Source organism: Cydia fagiglandana, chromosome 2 (assembly GCF_963556715.1).
Source record: "Cydia fagiglandana chromosome 2, ilCydFagi1.1, whole genome shotgun sequence".
Lineage (NCBI taxonomy): Eukaryota > Metazoa > Arthropoda > Insecta > Lepidoptera > Tortricidae > Cydia > Cydia fagiglandana.
In genome coordinates this window covers 26,454,366-26,476,758 of record NC_085933.1, presented here as the reverse complement: position 1 = coordinate 26,476,758, position 22,393 = coordinate 26,454,366, and the positions used below count along the sequence as shown (strand labels likewise).

Sequence of the window (22,393 nt, the reverse complement as noted above, 5' to 3'; positions counted from 1 at the left end):
TATTAAAATAAATTAATTTACTGTAAACATTAATATCATATTAAATAATTGTAGCTATAATTAAAATTACCCTGACACTTGACACTAACGAAAACAAAGTAGAGCGTCCTATACTTAGTAAACTGTTATTTCCCGTAGTTATAAATCGGCCCAATCCAAAATCGATCTCGTACAGTCAATCCAAGAAACATACAGGTCGTAAAATTTTGTATAGGTACCTAGTCACCATCAATAGTACGGGATGAAACAACGCTCCAAAAGTGTCTACCAACCTACTGATATACTTTTTCAAACTGGGCCATCGTGTAGGGGAGCCATTATGCTGTGAAGAGTATGGTTGGCGGCAACACGCAGTGCGTGACCCATATGGCTTATGACCGCACCCTATGGAGACGGAGCATATAGGTATATGCCACCATATGGTCGCGATCCTCAGCAATGAGGGACCGAGGAAGAAGAACTACTACCTACTCTTTTCCTGAAAACGTCTTCAATTACATTTATTTTCATTCTTATCATAGAACCATGGTGAACGTGTGGCAGCCGCCTAACCTGTACGAGCTGTGCCCGGCGTACACTAATGTCACCGCGTGTACCCCTTTTGCGTTGATGTACCTCGAGTTGCTGGTGAAGCTGTTTGGTTCAGCGCCGGACCATGCTCCTGAGGCTGTGGATGCAGGTAGGCTTGTTACTCTATAAACTATGTAACTAGGGATATGAGCAGGTAGAATTACTTATACCTACTGGTACATAGGAGTTTTGGGATCCTCTGTGTCGATATCTCCAGTGACGTCCAATTCCGTGGCCACCTGGAAGGGAAGGCTGCGCTGGCATCTAAGAAACTCGGTGCGCAAGAAACCGTGCGTTTTCTCCAGGGTAAAGTACGTCTTTTGTACTATTTAATCACAAGTCACATCCCATACGGAATACTGCTGTCACCTTCGGGCAGGAGCACCTGGATACTTGAGGATAGCTTGGACCCTTCCACTTAGTCCAAAGGCGCGTTCTACGAATTGTCGATGATCCCAAACTCACAGGAGTCATAAGCGACATTGAACCCTTAAGTCTAAGGAGAGAGTTTTTGCCTCCTTTTGTGTGTTCTACTACTTGTAGGTAGAATGGGCTGTGCTCTGAAGAATTGTTTGACATGATGCCAATACGGCCGTTCCTTTTATTACTGTACCGCTCGCCGTTGGCAGGGTGTTCATCCTCACACCCTAGAACCTAAAATACCTAAATGGTCGGGCACGGCGGTTTAAGAGAATTTTTTTTATGGAAGGGCTACAGTATGGGGTTCTTAAAAAAACCGGCCAAGTGCGAGTCGGACTCGCGTTCCCAGGGATCCGTACATAAGTCCGACTCACGCTTGACTGCATATTTCTAATAGGTTTTCCTGTCATCTATAGGTAAAGAACTATTTTGTGTATTTTTTCAAAATTTTAGACCCAATAGTTTCAGAGTTAAAGGGGGTGGGGGGATGATAATTTTTTGGCTATTTTCTTAAATAACTTCGAACCTATGTATTTTAAAATTATAAAAAAAAACATGTCCATGTTTGGGTCACTAATTTACATATGTGTACCAAATATCAACTTAATTTAAATTATGTATATTGTTGTATTATTTTAATTATACCTAATACTTTATTTTCCTCAACATTTCTTAAGGACCAAACTTACCTATACAACTTCAACTTAATTGGTCCAGTAGTTTCCGAGAAAATAGGCTGTGACAGACGGACAGACAGACAGACGCACGAGTGATCCTTTAAGGGTTCCGTTTTTTCCTTTTGAGGTACGGAACCCTAAAAAGTAATGTACACGTTTTAAAGGGTCGGCAACGCGCACGTAATTAAACACCCCTGAAGTCGTATATGCTTGTTTGCCACCGACGTCGCATAAAAATCATAAGTACCTAATGTGTCTAATTCCGGCCATACATTTATTGACAGATTTGTATAAGTACCTGGAACTTTTCTAACAAAACAAAAACTTTATTTTTTTCTGCCAGCCCCCTCTTAAACATGTCATATGAAAAATTTTGTTCTCGTTTCAGAAACCTACGATTTCATCGTGGTAGGAGCTGGCTCAGCGGGATGCGTGGTCGCAAACAGGCTCAGCGCAATCGAAGAGTGGAAGGTACTTACATGAAGATTTTGTATTAACGGTGATGGTATGGACGACCCGTCTAATGGTAAGCGGAGATTGTGCTTATGGACATTTGCAATGCGAAATGTTTAACATACCGAGTGTAACATACGAGAAAAAAAATAAACTGTTGGCTATACTCCTCATACTGACCAACATTTGTTCAGCGACTTTTAAAAATGACTTGAAGATAATATTTAATTGTGAAAATAGGAAGTCTTAAGACTTCATAATATTTAAAAGTTATTGAACAAAAGTGTCACCGTTTGAGGAGTAAAATCCACATGGCATGTACCAAACTAAGTTTCCACAGCTTTACCACGCTGCTGAGGTTGTTGGCTATAACCGCGAAAATCGCCAAAGGGATAAGTTCGCCTTTGTACTTCTTGCTAATTGTATGTTATTTTTAACCGACTTCCATTTCATAGAAGGAGGAGGTTCTGTATTCGGTTGTGGCTATTTTTTTTTTTCTATGTACGTTCACCGATTACTCCGACATCCGTAGTCCGATTTGAGTAATTCTTTTTTTGTTTGAAAGGAGCTACCTCCGAGTTGGTCCCATTTTAATTTGGTCCTGTTCTGATGATGGGATCCATGATGAATTGAGGGAACTCCTCAATTTTTAAAGGCACATGCATGGTGATTTGGGTGTTTTCTTAAGCAACTCGAGCATTTTCTCCCGGAAACCACCACTTTGATGAAGTAGACCTGATGATGATGATTGTATTGATGATAATGATGATGATTTTTTAAATGTAGTATGTTCAGCGATTACTCCGGCACCTGTGATCCGATTTGAGTAATTCTTTTTTTGTTTGGAAGGAGTTGCCTCCAAGGTATTTCCGTATTATTTTTGGTTCTGGTCTGATGATGGAATCCATGAGGAATTGAGGGAACTCCTCAGTTTTTAAAGGCACGTGTAAAGTGATTTCGGTATTTTCTAAAGTAACTCGAGCATTTGCTTCCGAACACCGGAAATTTGATGTAGTGCAAGTGTAGCCTTACCACTTGATATTCGCTAAGATTAGCGACGCTAACGTCTTCGTAACTTACTTTTTATGCATCTCGCTCGCACTAATATTCCAGTACGAGCGAGATGCAAAGAAAGTAAGTTACACACACGCTAGCGAATAAATCAATGTCAAACTCTTGGTAAGCTGGTAAGGCTACTGATCGGGGGTTAGGGTTAGGAGTTAAGGGGTATATAATGGTGGTTGAAGGGGTGCTGGTTCAGGGCCGAGGGGTACATGGATCAGGGGTTGATACGCTGTGAGGTTGAGTGATCGGGGGGGTTGAGGGATTGGGTCAGTGGCGGGGCGGAGGATGGATTTAGTATAGTGACAGGAATTATAATTTTCCAGACGGACACGAGAAAATTCCTGATTACATATTTATTAAAGTAGATACACGAATTTAGTGTTAATCATGATGTTGTTTTTCATTCATGCGTCGCGCTCTTAACAATGCGTTAAAACTAAAAATGGAAAAATAAAAACTTTTTACAAAAAAAAGAAAACCGACTTCAAAAAGGATGAAATAAAATATTATCCTTTTTAAGTCCATGCGTTACCAACTGATATGTTTGAAGTCGGTGCCAAGCCAAGTAGTAACAATACCCGTCAAAAATAATCAGCTTTACGACTATAAATCCCATTAGAACTGTACTAATAACTATTATAAATGTGTAAGTAATTCTGTCTGCCTCTTTGTCGCCTTTTCATGGCTAAACAACTGAACCGCTTTAGGTGAAATTTGGCAAGAACGTAAATTCCTTGAATTGTTTTATATTTTGGAATGTAGTCCTCTGGATAAGGGTCGGGAAATAACTTCAGTCCCTTACGCTTGCGTGCCGACAAACATGATACTGACTGTGCCAAGAAGGTTTGATCGTGTGTTCTGAGGTGTGTTCTTAGGTACAGTCGACGTCAAAGATATGTTTACACTTTTGCACCTTTGTAATAAGACGAAAAGTGTAAACACATATTTAACGTCGACTGTACCTACAGAAAGTACGTTCATTGTCGTCGTGTATAGCAATCCAACGTACATCCTTATCGAATCGCACCAAAATCATGGTATGCTTCAAAAGTTGGCTTGGCACCGACTTCAAACATATCAGTTGGTAACGCATGGACTTAAAAAGGATAATATTTTATTTCATCCTTTTTGAAGTCGGTTTTCTTTTTTTTGTAAAAAGTTTTTATTAATATGTCTTTTTGTACAATAAAGAGTTTACTACTACTACTACTAAAATCGAAGTACGAAAAATTCGAGCATCTATCTCTGTCTTATAAAATATGACCGAAATTTGCAAACTTTGGTGTTCGCGGTAGGCCCTCTGCTGAACTGATGACAGCGTTTCTAAAATATATTTGCGATACATTGCGGCATTTCATCTATCGATTGAATTCGTTGCTCCTGCTTAGCCAGCAATCATCTGAAATAGCTTGCTATTCGTTTAAAGGTGCGAAGAAGCCAATAATGTGTAGGTAAATAATAAATCAATAAAAATATTACCATAAATAGTACACAATTACTAGCTTATGTAATATTTATTAGTATTCTAACACCTTATAAAAATAATGGTTAATTGGTAGGTAATAATGAAAATGGATTTGATTGCACGGCGATAAGTCATCACGCAAAATAATTGGCGGAGCGTCTAATTGACCGTAGCGTTAGCGAAGGTCTCTGTTTTAACTCGGGCATTTTGCTTTCGTATTATATACATATATGTATACGTCCGGATGTTCTCCTCTAATACAGGTCGCATAATTTAACCCAGTGTTTTTCAAACTTTATGGGGTCACGGCCCTTTATGACCACAAAATTTTTTTCGCGACCCCCCTATCCCGTCTACTTTTTTCTATCTATGTATATAGATTCTGTACGGAAAGAGAAGAGTCGTGAAGTCTATGGGATCCCTTACATTCTACGGCTCTCTCCTTCCGCACAGACTCAGACCAGTGTTTGGAACGCACCTTTCTATCATTCACTCAAAATTAAATTAAATTTTAACCGATTCTCGTGAAATTTTGTGAGGCGGAGGAGTAGGGCTAAGATGGTCCGCTCTTTATCATTTGTCACCACGTCTGTCACGTTCTAACAAATGTAAGTGCGAAAGTGACGCACGTCCTTGTCTTGACTACGGATATGGAACCCTTAAAGAGTTTCATATACTTACAACTGTCCCGAAACATAAATAACTGTAATGAACAGAACAGCCATTTTTCGATAGCAATCCAATTTGCTCGCTCATTACCGCAGCCTTGTTATGTGTGCCGGATAGAAAATACATAATTACTGTATGTTTTTACAAGGTTGGTTACACCTGACCTGACATACCTTGAATAACTGAGCATCGGAACCCCTATTTGACTCGAGAAAGTGAAATGTGACATAAGACATGAGTCACATGAGTTACTTTACTTGTATTAGTTTACCTACATATTTATAATATTTATATACATTGTAGGTTTATAATAAATTACAAACTATTATGTCATCCTGTCCTGTATCTTTCTCGAATAAGGTTTAGTTTTTTGCAGACAGGCATAGCCTAGTGCAGGTGTCACGGGCAATTTTCATATCTTGCAACAAGTTTAGCAGTGTTAAACTAGAATAAGTTTACCTAACCTTGTTTAATCATGTTCACTGTATCAATAAACTATTTTGATTTTGATTTTTTTAGGGTTCCGTACCCATCAAAGGGTAAAAACGGGATCCTATTACTAAGAATCCGCTGTTCGTCTGTCCGTCCATCTATCTGTCACCAGGCTGTATCTCATGAACCGTGATAGCCGTAAATTTTCACAGATGATGGTGTATTTGTTGCCGCTATAACAACAAATACTAAAAACAGAATGTAATAAATATTTAAGTGGGGCTCCGATATAACGAACGTGATTTTTTTTGCCGTTTATTGCGTAATGGTAAGGAACCCTTCGTGCACTAGCCCGACTCGCACTTGGCCGATTTTATAGTGTAGACGGTAGAGACAGGTAGAGACGGTAGAGTAAAATTATTCGTATATGCAATTTTATGTTATTTAATAATGCATTTCATTTTGCACAGGTGAGTAGGTATCTAGTGCATTAGTGGGCAGATATCCTCTTTAGTTAATTCGGACATTTTAGAGACAAAATTGTTACTATACCGTCTATACTATACCTGACTGGCTAGCATGAGTTGCGTTCTCGAGCGCGAGTCTATACATGAAGTCGCGCTAGATGTCTGGAGTCGCGAGAACGCAACCCATGCTAGCCCGGTTAATATAATTTGCTTAAAATATAAGACCATAAAAGATTTTCCCATACATTCAGGTGCTACTCTTAGAAGCAGGTCCAGAGGAACCTGATATCACATCGGTGCCAGCTCTGTCCACGGCACTCCTGAGTTCGAACATCGATTGGCAGTACAAGACAATGCCCAGCCATGTTGCCTGCCTGGCCTTTGAGAACCAACAGTGCAGATGGCCGAGGTTAGCTCTCTCACTCTCTTCTGATACTACAGAACGAGACAGACCAACCTGAGATCAGTGCCCGCGCTCTCAACAGCACTACTGAGTTTCAACGTCGATTGGCAGTACAAGACAATGCCCAGCCACGTCGCCTGCCTGGCCTTTCAGAACCAACAGTGAGAATAGCCAAGGTTACAAATTTTTATTATTATTTTTTGTCTTTTCCATATCTCGGGACCATGGGGTCCCGGACCTTTGGGAGGCGTACGTGGGGCCGAAGCCAACAGCGCAGAGGCCCTTTAAGACACTTTAATCTAAAAGCAAGGGATACACCTGGCGGATACCATCCCCGAACGCACAATGTGATACATCCGGAGATGGTCCCCGCCAGGTGCAAAGACTATTGCAGTGCAGCACTTTTGTGCTGCGATGGGAACTAAGGTCATGGGCTATAGATTTGAAAGTTGGATGGACTGGATAACGGGCTATGGGAGAGACTAGCGGACACCTGCCGTGACAATCAGTCTCAAAATTGTGTAAGACAGGTGGTGACTCGCCTACTCATTTAGTGGGCCCTACAACGGCCGCACGCACAGTGCGACAATAGGGCAACACTTCGGAGCGGCTGTAAGGTTGTCGAGAGGTGAGTCTGCGGTAGCCAGATCCCGGTGATCCGTTCAGCAGGCCGCCGGCGTAATGACATTTTACACTTCCAACCTGGAGCATAGGTCCCGCTCTTGCGATTCCACTCTGGCCGGCCAATCAAGGCAAGCACAGAGGCGAGGGCCAGATGACAGGGCCCTCTGGAAATAGGGGTCCGCGGTGTCGCCACTCACCGTCAGCTCGCCACAAGCTGCCCCCGCGGGGTTATTTTTTTTATTATTATTTTATTTGATACACTAGCAGCTCTTAGAGCTGATGCGTGTATATCGAAACACTTGTAGGTATTTTATTTTGCACTTTTTAAAGTTCTAAAATGTGTATCCAGTCTATTTTTGAAAGTGTTAACCGACGGTGCACTAACAACAGTTTCTGATAGAGAGTTCCACACATTTACCACACGATTCGGCAAGAAGTGTTTTCTAGGGTTACTAGCACACGGAGATTTGACAAGTTTTTTAGAGTGTCCTCTCAACAACCTTACATTCTGACTTGATGTGTATAGGTCTTTAATATTTGGAACATTGTAGTGACCGGACAAGATTTTGTAAACTATTCAATTACACAAACGGGTCTACCGCGATATAATTTCATTGTTTTTACCTTTAATTCCGACGTTTCAGCTGAGTTGCACCAGCTGTGGTCACGGAAAGACTGACGTTCCAACAAATGTCAACGGAGATATTAATAAAACAACACTAAACTACCCGAAATTAGTTTATAAAAATGTGTATTTGTTGGGACGTCAGTCTTTCCGTGACCACAGCTGGTGCAACTCAGCTGAAACGTCGGAATTAAAGGTAAAAACAATGAAATTATATCGCGGTAGACCCGTTTGTGTAATTGAATATGTGTACAAAACGCGAGAGTTTAAAGATTTTGTAAGTCTCAATAAGATCGCCTCGCTTCCTTCTGTCCTCCAATGTTGTAAGACCTAATTCTTGAAGCCGTTCTTCATATGGTTTGTCTTTCAATGAAGCAACCATTTTAGTTGCTCTTCGCTGAACTTTTTCCAGTAATGTGATGTCCTTTTTAAAGTAGGGGGGCCATATCTGAAAAACATTCTCAAGTAAGGGACGAAGATATGATTTGTGTATTCTAATAAATAGTTCCTTAGTAATAACATGGAATGCTTTCCGGATCATATACAGCATAGAGTTTGCTCTCTTGGTGATTTTGGTGGTATGTGTGTCCCATTTCAAGTTATGAGAGGTATTTCAAGTTATATAATGAGAAGTACTATATCTCATACTTCTCCTATGCTAGTCCAGATTCCTAGATAACTTCGGTGAACAGTCATGAATCTCCCCAACGTTCGCCGCCTTCCAGGAAAAGAAATGCTTAACCAGGCCAGTTGGTTTTTCACTGATTTTTCTTCTTTCGCATTCACATTTACTCTTTACATGTTTTCCATCCCTCCCATTCCCTTGCTAGGATTATGCTAGACAATTTGCCCTAAAACCTGTACGGATATGATGGTCGTTCTTGTCTACGTGACAGCGTGATAAAACGGTGTCCGTCACTTTGTTAAAAAAAAAACTAACCCACGGTGTTAAAAAGTGACAGTTATTTTATCACGTGGATAAAAATGGATAAACCCATCCATAATACGCCGGCTGGACGGGTCATAAAACGCTTTGCAGATTATATTATACTTTACTTAATTTTAATTTTATTGTAATTATCTTATTGTAAATGGAATGTACATATATGGAATTTTATTCTGAAATAAATTATTTGAATTTGAATTTGAATAATTTTGAAGGACTATTAAAAGGCGAGAAGACGACTCATCATCACAGGACTTTTCGTCTATTGCAGACGATTTATGCATTGCTGTTTAGACAACGGGTTTGGTGACTGTGGAGGCTGATGCGTAAGCGGCACGACCTCCCACATTTTGGGCAGAGAAAACTCATGCCACTAAGGTTCCAATCCCGGTTTGCTTTCTGCGACACCTTCTGTAACTACATACTGGTATCCTGTTCCAGGGGTAGAATGATGGGCGGCTCGAGCTCTATCAACTCGTTCGTGTATATCCGCGGGAACAGGCTGGACTACGACGGCTGGGCGCGGCGCGGCAACACAGGATGGAGTTACGATGAGGTCACAACACACACAGTCACACACTACACATTCACATTCTAGTAGAGGTATGATGGGTGGCTCGAGCTCTATCAACTCGTTCGTGTATATCCGCGGGAACAGGCTGGACTACGACGGCTGGGCGCGGCGCGGCAACACAGGATGGAGTTACGATGAGGTCACAACACACACAGTCACACACTACACATTCACATTCTAGTAGAGGTATGATGGGCGGCTCGAGCTCTATCAACTCGTTCGTGTATATCCGCGGGAACAGGCTGGACTACGACGGCTGAGCGCGGCGCGGCAACACAGGATGGAGTTACGATGAGGTCACAACACACACAGTCACACACTACACATTCACATTCTAGTAGAGGTATGATGGGCGGCTCGAGCTTTATCAACTCGTTCGTGTATATCCGCGGGAACAGGCTGGACTACGACGGCTGGGCGCGGCGCGGCAACACAGGATGGAGTTACGATGAGGTCACAACACACACAGTCACACACTACACATTCACATTCTAGTAGAGGTATGATGGGCGGCTCGAGCTCTATCAACTCGTTCGTGTATATCCGCGGGAACAGGCTGGACTACGACGGCTGGGCGCGGCGCGGCAACACAGGATGGAGTTACGATGAGGTCACAACACACACAGTCACACACTACACATTCACATTCTAGTAGAGGTATGATGGGCGGCTCGAGCTCTATCAACTCGTTCGTGTATATCCGCGGGAACAGGCTGGACTATGACGGCTGGACACGGTGCGGCAACACAGGATGGAGTTACGATGAGGTCACAACACACACAGTCACACACTACACATTCACATTCTAGTAGAGGTATGATGGGCGGCTCGAGCTCTATCAACTCGTTCGTGTATATCCGCGGGAACAGGCTGGACTACGACGGCTGGGCGCGGCGCGGCAACACAGGATGGAGTTACGATGAGGTCACAACACACACAGTCACACACTACACATTCACATTCTAGTAGAGGTATGATGGGTGGCTCGAGCTCCGTCAACTCGTTCGTGTACATTCGCGGGAACAGCTGGACTATGACGGCTGGACACGGCGCGGCAACACAGGATGGAGCACGGATGGAGTCACGATAAGGTCAGAACACACACACACACACAACTTGTTTACATATTTCTACACACACTTACCAGACCACTTACCTACTATTTTGTTAAAAAATATCGTGCACACTTATGGCATGACATCAATTGCCCACTTAACCGATAGTAAATCCGTTCATCAGTATTAAGTAGATAATTCAGGACATTTTAAGACATCTCATCATCTATTCTTCTTCTTCCTGGCGTTATCCCGGCATTTTGCCACGGCTCATGGGAGCCTGGGGTCCGCTTGACAACTAATCCCATGATTTGACGTAGACACTAGTTTTTACGAAAGCGACTGCCATCTGACCTTCCAACCCAGAGGGGAAACTAGGCCTTATTGGGATTAGTCCGGTTTCCTCACGATGTTTTCCTTCACCGAAAAGCGACTGGCAAATATCAAATGATATTTCGTACAAAAGTTCCGAAAAACTCATTGGTACGAGCCGGGGTTTGAACCCGCGACCTCCAGATTGAAAGTCGCACGCTCTTACCGCTAGGCCACCAGCGCTTACATCTCATCATCTATTATTAATAATTAAATAAGTTTACTGCCAAAAACACATTTAGTTGTTGTCTACTGTATCATCTGCATTGTATGTAAGTCTATTTGATATTGGTTAAATTGTTGAGTTATTGGTAAAAAAATGATTTCCCTTGCCCCTCGAGTTATTGCATTTTTTTCTGTTACCCAGGTATTACCGTATTTCAAGAAATCTGAAAGGAATCTGAATATAGAAGGGCTAAATCGAATATACCACGGCGTCAAAGGAGAACAGGCCGTATCCCGATTCCCCTACGTGGACGACCCTTCCATTATGATCACCGAGGCCTTCGTCGAAAGGGGGCTACCTTTGAATGACTACAACGCCGCCATACAGTACGGAACCATGCAGGCTCAAGCCATCTCTGAGGAGGGCCAAAGGGCTTCCACCAACAGGGAGTTCATCAAACCCATCAGATATAAGCGGCATAACCTAAGCATCAGAACAGAAGCCGAAGTTATCAAAATACTTTTTGATGAAAATAAAAGAGCTTCAGGTGTGCAATACATAAAAGACGGTCAGATATACACAGCCTATGCAACTAAAGAAGTCATCGTCAGCGGTGGAGCTATTAATTCTCCACAACTACTAATGCTTTCTGGAATCGGACCTAGAGAACATTTAGAGGATCTGCACATACCAGTGATTGCCGATTTACCAGTCGGGGAAAATCTTCATGATCACGTTACTTTTAACGGTATTATAGTAGCATTGCCAAATGAAACCGCTACCACTGTCAGCCAGGATGAGATTATTCAGGATATATATGACTACAAAGAGATGGAAGTGAAAAGAGGTCCTCTATCTGGGAATGGTCCGGTGAACAGTGTGTCCTTTTATGCAACACAATTCGGCTTGCCGGCTCCCGACATCCAAGTACAGGTAGACAGTGTAAACTGGGAAGAATATATAAGAGAACCGACTGTTTATGATAGTTTAACTATCTTCCCGACTGCGTTCTATGATGGAGTCATTCCTAGAGTCATGAACCTTGTACCAAAGAGTAGAGGCCGATTGCTTCTCAACGCGAGTGATCCTTACGGACATCCATTGATTTGGTCTGGTTATTTGACTGATCCGCATGATGTAGAAGTGCTAATAAGGGGTGTGAAAGAGGTATTGTCTTTGGAAAGTAGTTATGCTTTTAGATCCAGAGGTGCTCACTTCGTTAGGACCCCTCTGTCAGCCTGCCAGCACTTCTCTTGGGGGACTGACGCGTACTTCGAGTGTTTGGCGAGGTCTTATACGTCTAGTCCTTACCATCCTGTGGGGTCTTGTAAAATGGGTCCAGCGGATGATCCGACAGCAGTGGTGGATCCCAGGCTCAGAGTGTATGGAGTCTCGGGGTTGAGAGTGATTGATGCGTCTATAATGCCGCAAGTGATTAGAGGCAATACTAATGCTCCGTCGATTATGATTGGGGAGCGAGGAGTAGCTTTAGTTTTGGAAGATTGGAAACATAACTAGTGAGCAAAATGAGCATTGAAAAAGATACTTAACTTAGGGCCACTTGCACCATCCCACTAACCCGGGGTTAACCGGTTAAGCCTGGAGTCACCATGGTTACCAGTACAATTTGACACTGGGTTAACGGTTTAACCAGTTAACTCCGGGTTAGTGGGATGGTGCAAGTGGCGCTTATGTATCTAACTTACCTAAGTCATTACAGTGCTGTTGAACGCACGCAGTGTAATTTACAGAACAATTAAAGATATAAAGTAAGTAGATGGATCTATGAATGAACCATGCACATGTTTTCGAGCCCCGATGCACATGTTTTCGTCTAGTGAGACCATTTTTGATGTTCTCGCGTTTGTTCAAAAATAATGTTTTAGTTTAAAAATTACTAATATTTAATGCTTTTACTAATGTAATTTAATTTTATATGGTAATACTCTGCAATAACTAAATCCAAATACAAGAATACCGTTTGTACTGAAAGAAAAAAAATACGGATTTTTTATTTTTTTATTTACGGGTAGGATTACAGCATATGTGAAAAGGGCTATTACTAGGGAAAGCAACAGGGCTCTGCCAATGTACTGACAATTTTGTTTCGAGCCATGCATGGGCTCTAGGAGTACTGTAGGAGTGCTGTAGGAGAGGACAATATGATTTGGACAACGTTTTTGAAAACTACGTTTTTTCAGCAATAAAAGCCTCATGCAATTTTATTATACGATCAAAATAAACTACATTAAACATTACTATTATGGTTCCCATTACTGGGTCATTTTATGTTCATGTGTAAAATTTATTAAAATAATTGCGTGCAAAATTGTTGCGTGGAACTAGACGAAATAATTTGCATCGGGGCTCGTACTATCCAACTATAGTCCAAAAGCTCCCAAATATGGTGCAAAATTTACTTGAATAACTTCATTCACGTGAATTGTGTAATTTCGTAAAAACTAGTGCCTACGCCAATTCACGGGATTAGGCCCCAGGCTCCCAAGAGCGTGGCAAATTGTCGGGACAACGCGAGGAAGGTGATGACGTGTAAATAAGTATTAGGTAGTAGTTCTTTAGCAAAATATGTTTAATAGAAGAAAAAACCGGCCAAGTGCGAGACGGACTCGCGCACGAAGGGTTCCGTACCATAACGCAAAAAACTAAAAAAGAATAACACGTTTGTACACAGTACCTATTCTTTAAAAATAAAATGATGTCGACTTATATCATTCATAATTGGCTCTATCATTTAGGTCAGCGGTCGGCAACCTTTTAGCAGCCAAGGGCCACATAGTACTTAGTTAAGAAAGTTGACGTGGGCCGCACTTTTGTTAATATGTGTGACCTTATCAGATATCGTTGTTTGACAATATTACATGCGAAATAGCCAGGAGGGCTCGCGGGCCGCTTGTTGCCGACCGCTGATTTAGATATTCATGTTATTACTCTTTCAAAATTGTTCATTAAATGCGTTATTAATTCTCGATAGTTATTAAACTTCAGGAATTTAATTAGTTAATTTACTTACTGTACCTAATTAAACTTATATTTTTCTTTGAGTTTTCACTTTTCCACAGTTAATAAACATGTTTGTGATAATTTGTGATCTATTTTAGGTGTTAATTGTTGTGATGTTCAATAAAATTTGTTCACTTTTTACTAACATGGAATTTATTTACTATCCTCCTAAAGATTAGCAATTTTAATAACAAAGCTTCCGTGAGATAGACATATTAAATATCCCACCAAAAACATTTTCATGTAAAATGTTGCCAAGACGAAACCATAAGGCTCGCACTGTCAAAAAGTTATCACTTTAGCAGATCTCTTGTAGAGCCAAGCTCCTTGTAGAGTTTAAAGAAACTCTACACTTTAGTCAAAATAATGTGGCTTGGCCGTTTCGTTACTACAAGAACTATTGTATAACAAAAAATAATGGATATTGGATATTGAATACATTTTTCACCTTACATGGGCATGTGACGTTAACGAAACGGCCAAGCCACATTATATTGTTTTGAAACTAAACACAAACGCGTACGTCACGTACGTACCCGTTTGTGTTAAGTGTCATTGTGTATGGGATTATGAGATTACAAAACGTCCCACTTGGCGAGCTGATCAAAATCCCATACAAAAATAGAGAACGCAAACGCGAACGCTCGTCACGGTATCGAATGAAAGTGACACTAGGGGTTCAATAAAATTTAAAAAGCCCAAATTTCTTCTTTTTTGCCTGGCCCTTCCCCATTTTATTTGGCAAATTTATATATAGAAATAATTTTTAAGAAAAAAAAACCGACTTCTATGGGCCCCGGTGAAAGATTATGGTAGATGGTGCACTATGTAGAAAAGGAGGTAAAACCAGTACCTACTTTCTAGTAGCATTTCGTTTCCGTAAGGGTCGTAGTTATCTAGCCTAACCTAACCCACTTCTCTGATAGCAGTTCGGTTCTGTGAGGATCGCAGTTCGAACCTAATCAAACCCACTTTTCTAGTAGCATTTCGTTTCTGTAAGACTCGCAGTTCTAACCAAACCTAACCCACTTTTGTTCGGTTCTGTGAGGATCGCAGTTCAAACCTAACCTAACCCACTTAACGGCGCATGCGGTGCGGTGTACGGGAGTTTGAGCGGGAGGGGTTTGGCATCATCATACCCACATTTTATGGTAGGTAATCATAGTGGTTTATTTAGTTTAGGTATTATCATAGTGGTTTTCCGGGTCAAGGTCCGGGTCTCTGAGTCAGAGTCCGGGTCCGAGTCCCGGTCCAAGTCCGGGTCCGGGTCCGAGTCCGGGTCCGAGTCCGGGTCCGAGTCCGGGTCCGAGTCCGGGTCCGAGTCCGGGTCCGAGTCAGAGTCCGAGTCCGGGTCCGAACCGGATCCGGGTATGAGTCCGGGTCCCAGTCCAAGTCAAAATCGAAATTCGAAATCACCAAACATGTACTATGCGTCGTTGAAGATTTCTGTTCTGATCATCATCAGCAGTTCCACTTCATCAAATGCGACAGTTTTTAATGTAAATGCTTGATTTTATGATGAAAATACAAAAAATTCTATACGTATGCCTTTAAGATTTGAGGAGTTCCCTCGATTCCTTATGGATCCCATCATCAGAACTCGAGCTTGACAGAAATGTGGCTTAAAAACTAAACTTGCTTAACAAACATAACGAAGAGGACAAATCGCCAAACGTGAACTATGCGTCGTTGAAGAGTTCCGTTCTGATCATCATCAGCAGTTCCACTTCATCAAATGCGACAGTTTTTAATGAAAATGCTTGATTTTCTGATGAAAATACAAAAATCTCTATACGCATGCCTTTAAAATTTGAGGAGTTCCCTCGATTTCTCATGGATCCCATCATCAGAACTCAAGCTTGATAAAATTGTGGCTTAAAAACTTAACTTGCTTAACAAACATAACGAAGAGGACAAATCGCCAAAGGTGAACTATGCGTCGTTGAAGAGTTCCGTTCTGATCATCATCAGCAGTTCCACTTCATCAAATGTCACGTTTTTGAATGTATATGCTTGATTTGTTGATAAAAACACAAAAATCACCATATGTATGCCTTTAAGATTTGAGGAGTTCCGTCGATTCCTCATGGATCCCATCATCAGAACTGGATTTTGACAAAAACGGGACCAATCTGTATGCATATACATACAATCAAAAAAATAATTTTCAAAATCGGTCCAGTAATGACGGAGATATAGAGTAACAAACATAAAAAATAAAAAAAAAAATAAAAAAAAAAAAAAAAAAAAAAACATACAACCGAATTGATAACCTCCTCCTTTGGGATTTGGAAGTCGGTTAAAAAGTCCAGTATCTTTGATGATCATCTTTCTCGAACCCCAAATTTCTTCTTTTTTGCCTGGCCCTTTCCCATTTTATTTGGCAAATTTATATATAGAAAAAAGTCCAGTATCTTTGATGATCATCTTTCTCGAACCCCAAATTTCTTCTTTTTTGCCTGGCCCTTCCCCATTTTATTTGGCAAATTTATATATAGAAAAAAGTCCAGTATCTTTGATGATACTCTTTCTCGAACCATATCACATTAAACATCAATCTATCGCCAATAAGCTTCTTAAAATATTTTCATCCGTAAAACCAAAGAGAATTTGAAATAGAGGAATATTGTCATAGTAAATTATGTAGTCAGTACATTTAATGCCATCTTTCGACACAAATGATTAACACTTTTAGAACGCCATTTGACTTTGATCCTTATTTTATCACTGTTATATGTGCTAAATTTGTTAAATGTTAAAAAGTATCGCCATATATATAGTAGGCCAAAGGTATGGCGCCATCGCTCCAAAAGATGGCACCATACCTTTGGCCTATCGTCGAGTAGATGGCGATACTCTGACTACATACTTTACTTTGACAATATTCCTCTAGTCTAAATTTTCTTTAGTAAAACCAAAGCCAGTAAAGAATAAAACGGGGATAAACCCCCGTTTACCGAGACGGAGATCAGTCGAGGATCTCGTAAATTCTTCACCCGGGGCCGAGTAGGTATACATACTTCACAATATACCATCGCCCACACTGTTATCTGTCCATCGGTAAACCTTATTACGAACGGCATAAGGTCCACCGATGGATACTTAAGAGTGTTGCTGGTTGTACTTATAGGTACGGCGATCGAGTCGTAAATAGCCTCCTAAGGCCCAAGGTCCTACCTATAGTACTTATTCAGTTCGATGAAATTTAAATCATATTCAATTGGAACAGAGTCGCATTTGTTTTGTTTCGTATAATTTTCAAACAAAATCAAAATCAACTCTATTCCATGCACTAAGGGTTCAAATTTCAGTGGCAAATTCTGGATTTTTCTTTTGTATGGCTGGGCCTTAGGAGGATAGAGGGTTCCGTTTTTCACTTACATTATAGAGCGGGTTAGAGTCGCAGCAAGCTAGCATTTATTCTCGATATTAAACTTTCGTGAGACATATTTTAAATTCAAGTGAGTGAAACCGTTGTCGTATAAACAATTTAGCATTTATTCTGTTCAAGTCGGTGCAATCACGGAGCAAAGCCGCGGACGGACAGACAGACGGACATGGCGAAACTATAAGTGTTCGTAGTTAACTACGGAACCCTAAAAATAAGCCAATAAAAGATATCCACTAAATATTATTAGTATTAAGTAAAACGTAAATTTTATTTATTTCTGTTTGGCTTTTCTGCAAATAGTCGGCGTTCCCGACTAGTTGGTCCTTACATCCCTCTAGTGTTGACGATGATGATGTTGATGATTTTCATGATGATGTTCTTCATGATCGTCCTGATGATAACCATGCTGCCAAACACAGCATGAACTATTTTTTAAAAGTTCCCGGCTGGGTTTCTGCTAAATATCTTACGTCTCAGTTATTATGTTCACGATTTTTGATTCAAAATCATATTTATGATATTTACGATAAAGATGGGTCACGATGGCTGTTGTCACGAAACAATAATTGTAAATATTATAGACTTCCAACACCGAGTTAGAAAATAATAAAATGGATAGCTGCTGTAAGAACGAGTATCCGTCAAAAATTAAAAAAAAAAGAGACGGCAATATTTATAGTTACTCGCCCAGCGGTGAGCTATAAATATCGCCGTGTCTCTTTTATTTACACGGGAGTGCTTATCTTTTGTTCGTGTTTATAGCCGATAGCTCATAGCTTACTAGCTCGCGGTGGGACCAGTGCCTATATATGTCTATCAAGTACTTATCGAGACCTTTCAAATGAGCCGTTCAGGCGGAGTTTGTCACTTTCTTAGGAGTTCACATTCTGTGGACGTTACTTTCTGAGGACGTCACATTCTGAGGTCGTCACATTCTGAGTAGGTACGTCACTTTCTGCGAACGGCACTTTCTGAGGACGTCACATTCGGAGTTCGTCACTTTCTGAGTACGTCACAGCTAATATGATTTGCTGGTGTCCATTTGTTCGTGCAGGCGTGTGTGTGCATGCTAAATAAAAGTGGCTTACTCAGAAATTGATGAATGACGTCCGCAGAAAGTGACGTTATCAGAAAGTAACGTACTCAGAATGTGACGTCCTCAGAAAGTGACCTCCTCAGAACGTGACCTAACTCGAAAGTGACCTCTTTAGAAAGTGACATACTCTGTCTAAACTCTTTCAAACTTTTTTAATTATATCGATAGATTTAAAAAAAAATTTTTTTGACAAATTGAAAAATTACCTCAGACAATTGGGTTTAGAAATTTAAAAGTAATAAGTTGTTTAAATTATCGTGTGTGGTACGGAGGTCTTAAATCGTGGGTTGGTCCTTATTGGTCGTGTCGTATATAGATAGAGCAGCAAATTATGTTTGAAAAAATGCAAATAGATCACTAAAACCAATTAAACTTGGGCCAGGATCCTTATCATTATCATACACCGACACGGGTAGAGTATAGTGGGTCGCATAATAATTGATTGTCCTAATTCTAACATTCTATTATATTCTATTCTATTCTAATGTAATATTACGCATAAAACTCATTTCGCATAATTGTTTCTGAAAAAGTATAAAACAAAACTAACCTAACCTACCTATACAATGCAAAATATTTTCGAAACTACTTTTTGTTTCAGCTGGAGAAAAATTAGATATGCGAAAAGAGTTTTATGCGTAACATTACATTAGGACAATCAATTATTATGCGACGAGATAGAGGCACCGATATAAAATCATTTGATTACTTTCCTCGTCAAATTTGTAGCATGTAAAATGAACTACTCACGGTCACACGCTCGTCTAATTCGTGCCCGTGTCGGATATATCCCGTGCAGGTGTGGGAGCGGACAGGTGGCGACCTATATTTTATTTATGAGCTCGAATCCCGACAGGGATGCGACTGTGGGACGGACTTTTTTATTTATATCGATAGAATTCCCAAAACATTGTTTTAATTGTAAAGTGTGTTACACACGGTCACACTCAGTCACATGCTCGTCTAATTCGAGCCCGTGTCGGATATATCCCGTGCAGGTGTGGGAGCGGACAGGTGGCGACCTATATTTTATTTATGAGCTCGAATCCCGACAGGGATGCGACTGTGGGACGGACTTTTTTATTTATATCGATAGAATTCCCAAAACATTGTTTTAATTGTAAAGTGTGTTACACACGGTCACACTCAGTCACATGCTCGTCTAATTCGTGCCCGTGTCGGATATATCCCGTGCAGGTGTGGGAGCGGACAGGTGGCGACCTATATTTTATTTATGAGCTCGAATCCCGACAGGGATGCGACTGTGGGACGGACTTTTTTATTTATATCGATAGAATTCCCAAAACATTGTTTTAATTGTAAAGTGTGTTACACACGGTCACACTCAGTCACATGCTCGTCTAATTCGTGCCCGTGTCGGATATATCCCGTGCAGGTGTGGGAGCGGACAGGTGGCGACCTATATTTTATTTATGAGCTCGAATCCCGACAGGGATGCGACTGTGGGACGGACTTTTTTATTTATATCGATAGAATTCCCAAAACATTGTTTTAATTGTTAAGTGTGTTACACACGGTCACACTCAGTCACATGCTCGTCTAATTCGAGCCCGTGTCGAATACATCCCGTGCAGTGGGAGCGGTAGGGAATGCAAATCGGTTATTTTCGGTTATTTTTTGTATGGAAATAATCGGTTATTAACCGAAACCGCGGTTATTACCATACAAAAAATAACCGATTTGCATTCCCTAGGGAGCGGACAGGACAGGTGGCGACCTATAAATATTTAATATATGAGCTCGAATCCCGACAGGGATGCGACCTGTGGGACGGACGTTTCTGGATTATCGAAATATCTGGGACGATTAGGTTTAAAAATTTAAAATTAATAAATTGTTTAAACTCCGTTTAAGAGTCAAACCCTTAAAACGATATGCTTAAATTATATTTCAAGTTTGGTATGTCCATACGTTAATTCTGGTAAAACAATTAATTATGTCAGTAATAAAGTAGCAAAAAATTCGTCGATCGTCGATACACATTTTAATTATATGTGTATTTTTCTAGAAATATTTAAGTTAGCTATACTCTTGGCATTTTCCATAAATCGACAACCATTTGTGCCTATTTTGCGCGTAACGAGGTAGCGGGGTACTCTAACCAATTCCAGATTCAAGAACTTCAGTTTCGAATACTATTTTCATCGACATCGATACCTAATCCATTTATCGACACACCCGACACATGCAGGTAAGTCCAATGATACCTCGCTAAGTGTTCCAAAGTATCAGTTTCAGGAAATACGACGAAATAAAGTACTCGAGGAACCTTAAATCGGGTTAGGGGAAACTATGGTAATGTATTCAAAAGAAACTTGATTTCTGTGCGTGTGTGAAGGACTTTTTGATGCACATATACTTATTAGTACATTGTGTATTAAGGGCGGGAAATAAGAAATTACGAACGAGTGTCAATTTTAAGCCCGACGCGAAGCGAGGGCTTAAAATGTTCACGAGTTCGGAATTTCTTTACCGCCCGTGGCACACACAATGTTTTTCATCACACTTGTAAGGAAAAAAAGGAGAATTAATAAAAACAAACTTCTGTATAAAACACTTTTCCGCCCTAGGGCGAAAATTTCAATTTCCCGCCCGCAAGCCCTACGTGTAAATAAGTGTTTTTCATCACACTTGCTCGGAAAAGATTTTTTCCGCCCTAGGGCGAAAATTTCAATTTCCCGCCCGCAAGCCCTACGTGTAAATACATCTTTTCCGAGCAAGTGTGATGAAAAATATAATTCTACATTTTCCGTACGAATTGGCCAACCATTTGACTGAATTCGCCCGCGTATGGTAATGGCACCAATGCTGAGACGTTTATAAAAAAATTTGGAGTAGTTTTGATACTTTACTAACCTAACTGTAAAATTTCTACCGCTTTGAGTCGTTTTCAGTTGAATATCCTGGTCGTCTTTTATGCTTTTGACGTGTTTAATGAAAGATACTGCGTTTGGTTTTATTACCATTAGCTAACAAATTAAAACAACAATTAATGAAACGTTAAACTTAAGCAGTTCTATGACTTTTGTTTTTATTAAAATGTGTCCAGTGTTTAAAATGGATGTTAAATACAGAGAATACGGTGGTTTACGTCTCAATATTGGTGCCAAAAGTTATAAAATAAGAATAGAGATAATTACTAAAGGTACGAAATTACCTTGTAAACGCCCGTCAGACACTTTGTAAGTAAGAATTTTAGGTATTGACATATGTTATTACCTACAACTCTCAGAATTTCAGATCAATTTTCAGCAAGGCATACAAGGTATCTTGGTGTAATTCCCGCCATACGTTGATAGATTTGTACGTCAGATTTAACAGATCTGTCTGCGTAAGTACTATATATATTTAAACAGTTTAAATTGATCAGATTTCATTGCCATTGAAGCTCCCGCCCCTTACAACACACAGCTCAACGACCTAAAATCAATACGCCCAAATGTTGTCAACCATCAAAAGAACAGCCAAAATGGCGTACCATCTAACACAGCCAACTCACTCTTCCTGGACCTTATTCCAACGACTTTAAGACTATCTATGGTCACTTAAGGGTGTTGCTCTTACATATAAATCGCTTGCATGGAGTAGAAGCAACTGCGACATGGTTCTATAATGCGTGGATGTAGGGAGTCCGGGAACCTTGTTCGAGTGGAGGCGGCGCCGAAATAAAATGCAATAAAAAGGCCGATATAAAGCAGAGATTCTTGGAACGGGGTACAGTCGGCATGGACAGAACTACGTGCCAAAAGTACATTCTAGCCCCCTTATTCATAAACGTTTACTAAAGTTGACAAGCCGATAATAATCGTTTGTCGTTGTATTGGTATGATAGAAAGGGATTATTATCGGCTTGTTAACTTTAGTAAACGTTTATGAATAAG

The 22,393-nt window shown here is 40.6% G+C and overlaps 1 protein-coding gene across 1 annotated transcript; it reads left to right on the top strand.

Moving 5' to 3' along the window:
* Positions 1-525: 525 nt before the first annotated feature.
* LOC134679550 (glucose dehydrogenase [FAD, quinone]-like) lies at positions 526-14,096 on the top strand. The gene is made up of 5 exons (XM_063538506.1): positions 526-679; positions 2,056-2,138; positions 6,470-6,627; positions 9,258-9,372; positions 11,185-14,096. Exons 1-5 carry the CDS (start codon positions 526-528, stop codon positions 12,499-12,501), a joined length of 1,827 nt encoding a protein of 608 aa, XP_063394576.1. The 3' UTR covers positions 12,502-14,096.
* Positions 14,097-22,393: the final 8,297 nt, after the last annotated feature.

Coding starts and splice junctions, on each gene's coding strand:
- LOC134679550 (XM_063538506.1), top strand. CDS start 526: ATGGTGAACGTGTGGCAGCCGCCTAACCTGTACGAGCTGTGCCCGGCG. Junction 680..2,055: donor TCCTGAGGCTGTGGATGCAG/GTAGGCTTGTTA, acceptor TTCTCGTTTCAG/AAACCTACGATTTCATCGTG. Junction 6,628..9,257: donor CAACAGTGCAGATGGCCGAG/GTTAGCTCTCTC, acceptor ATCCTGTTCCAG/GGGTAGAATGATGGGCGGCT.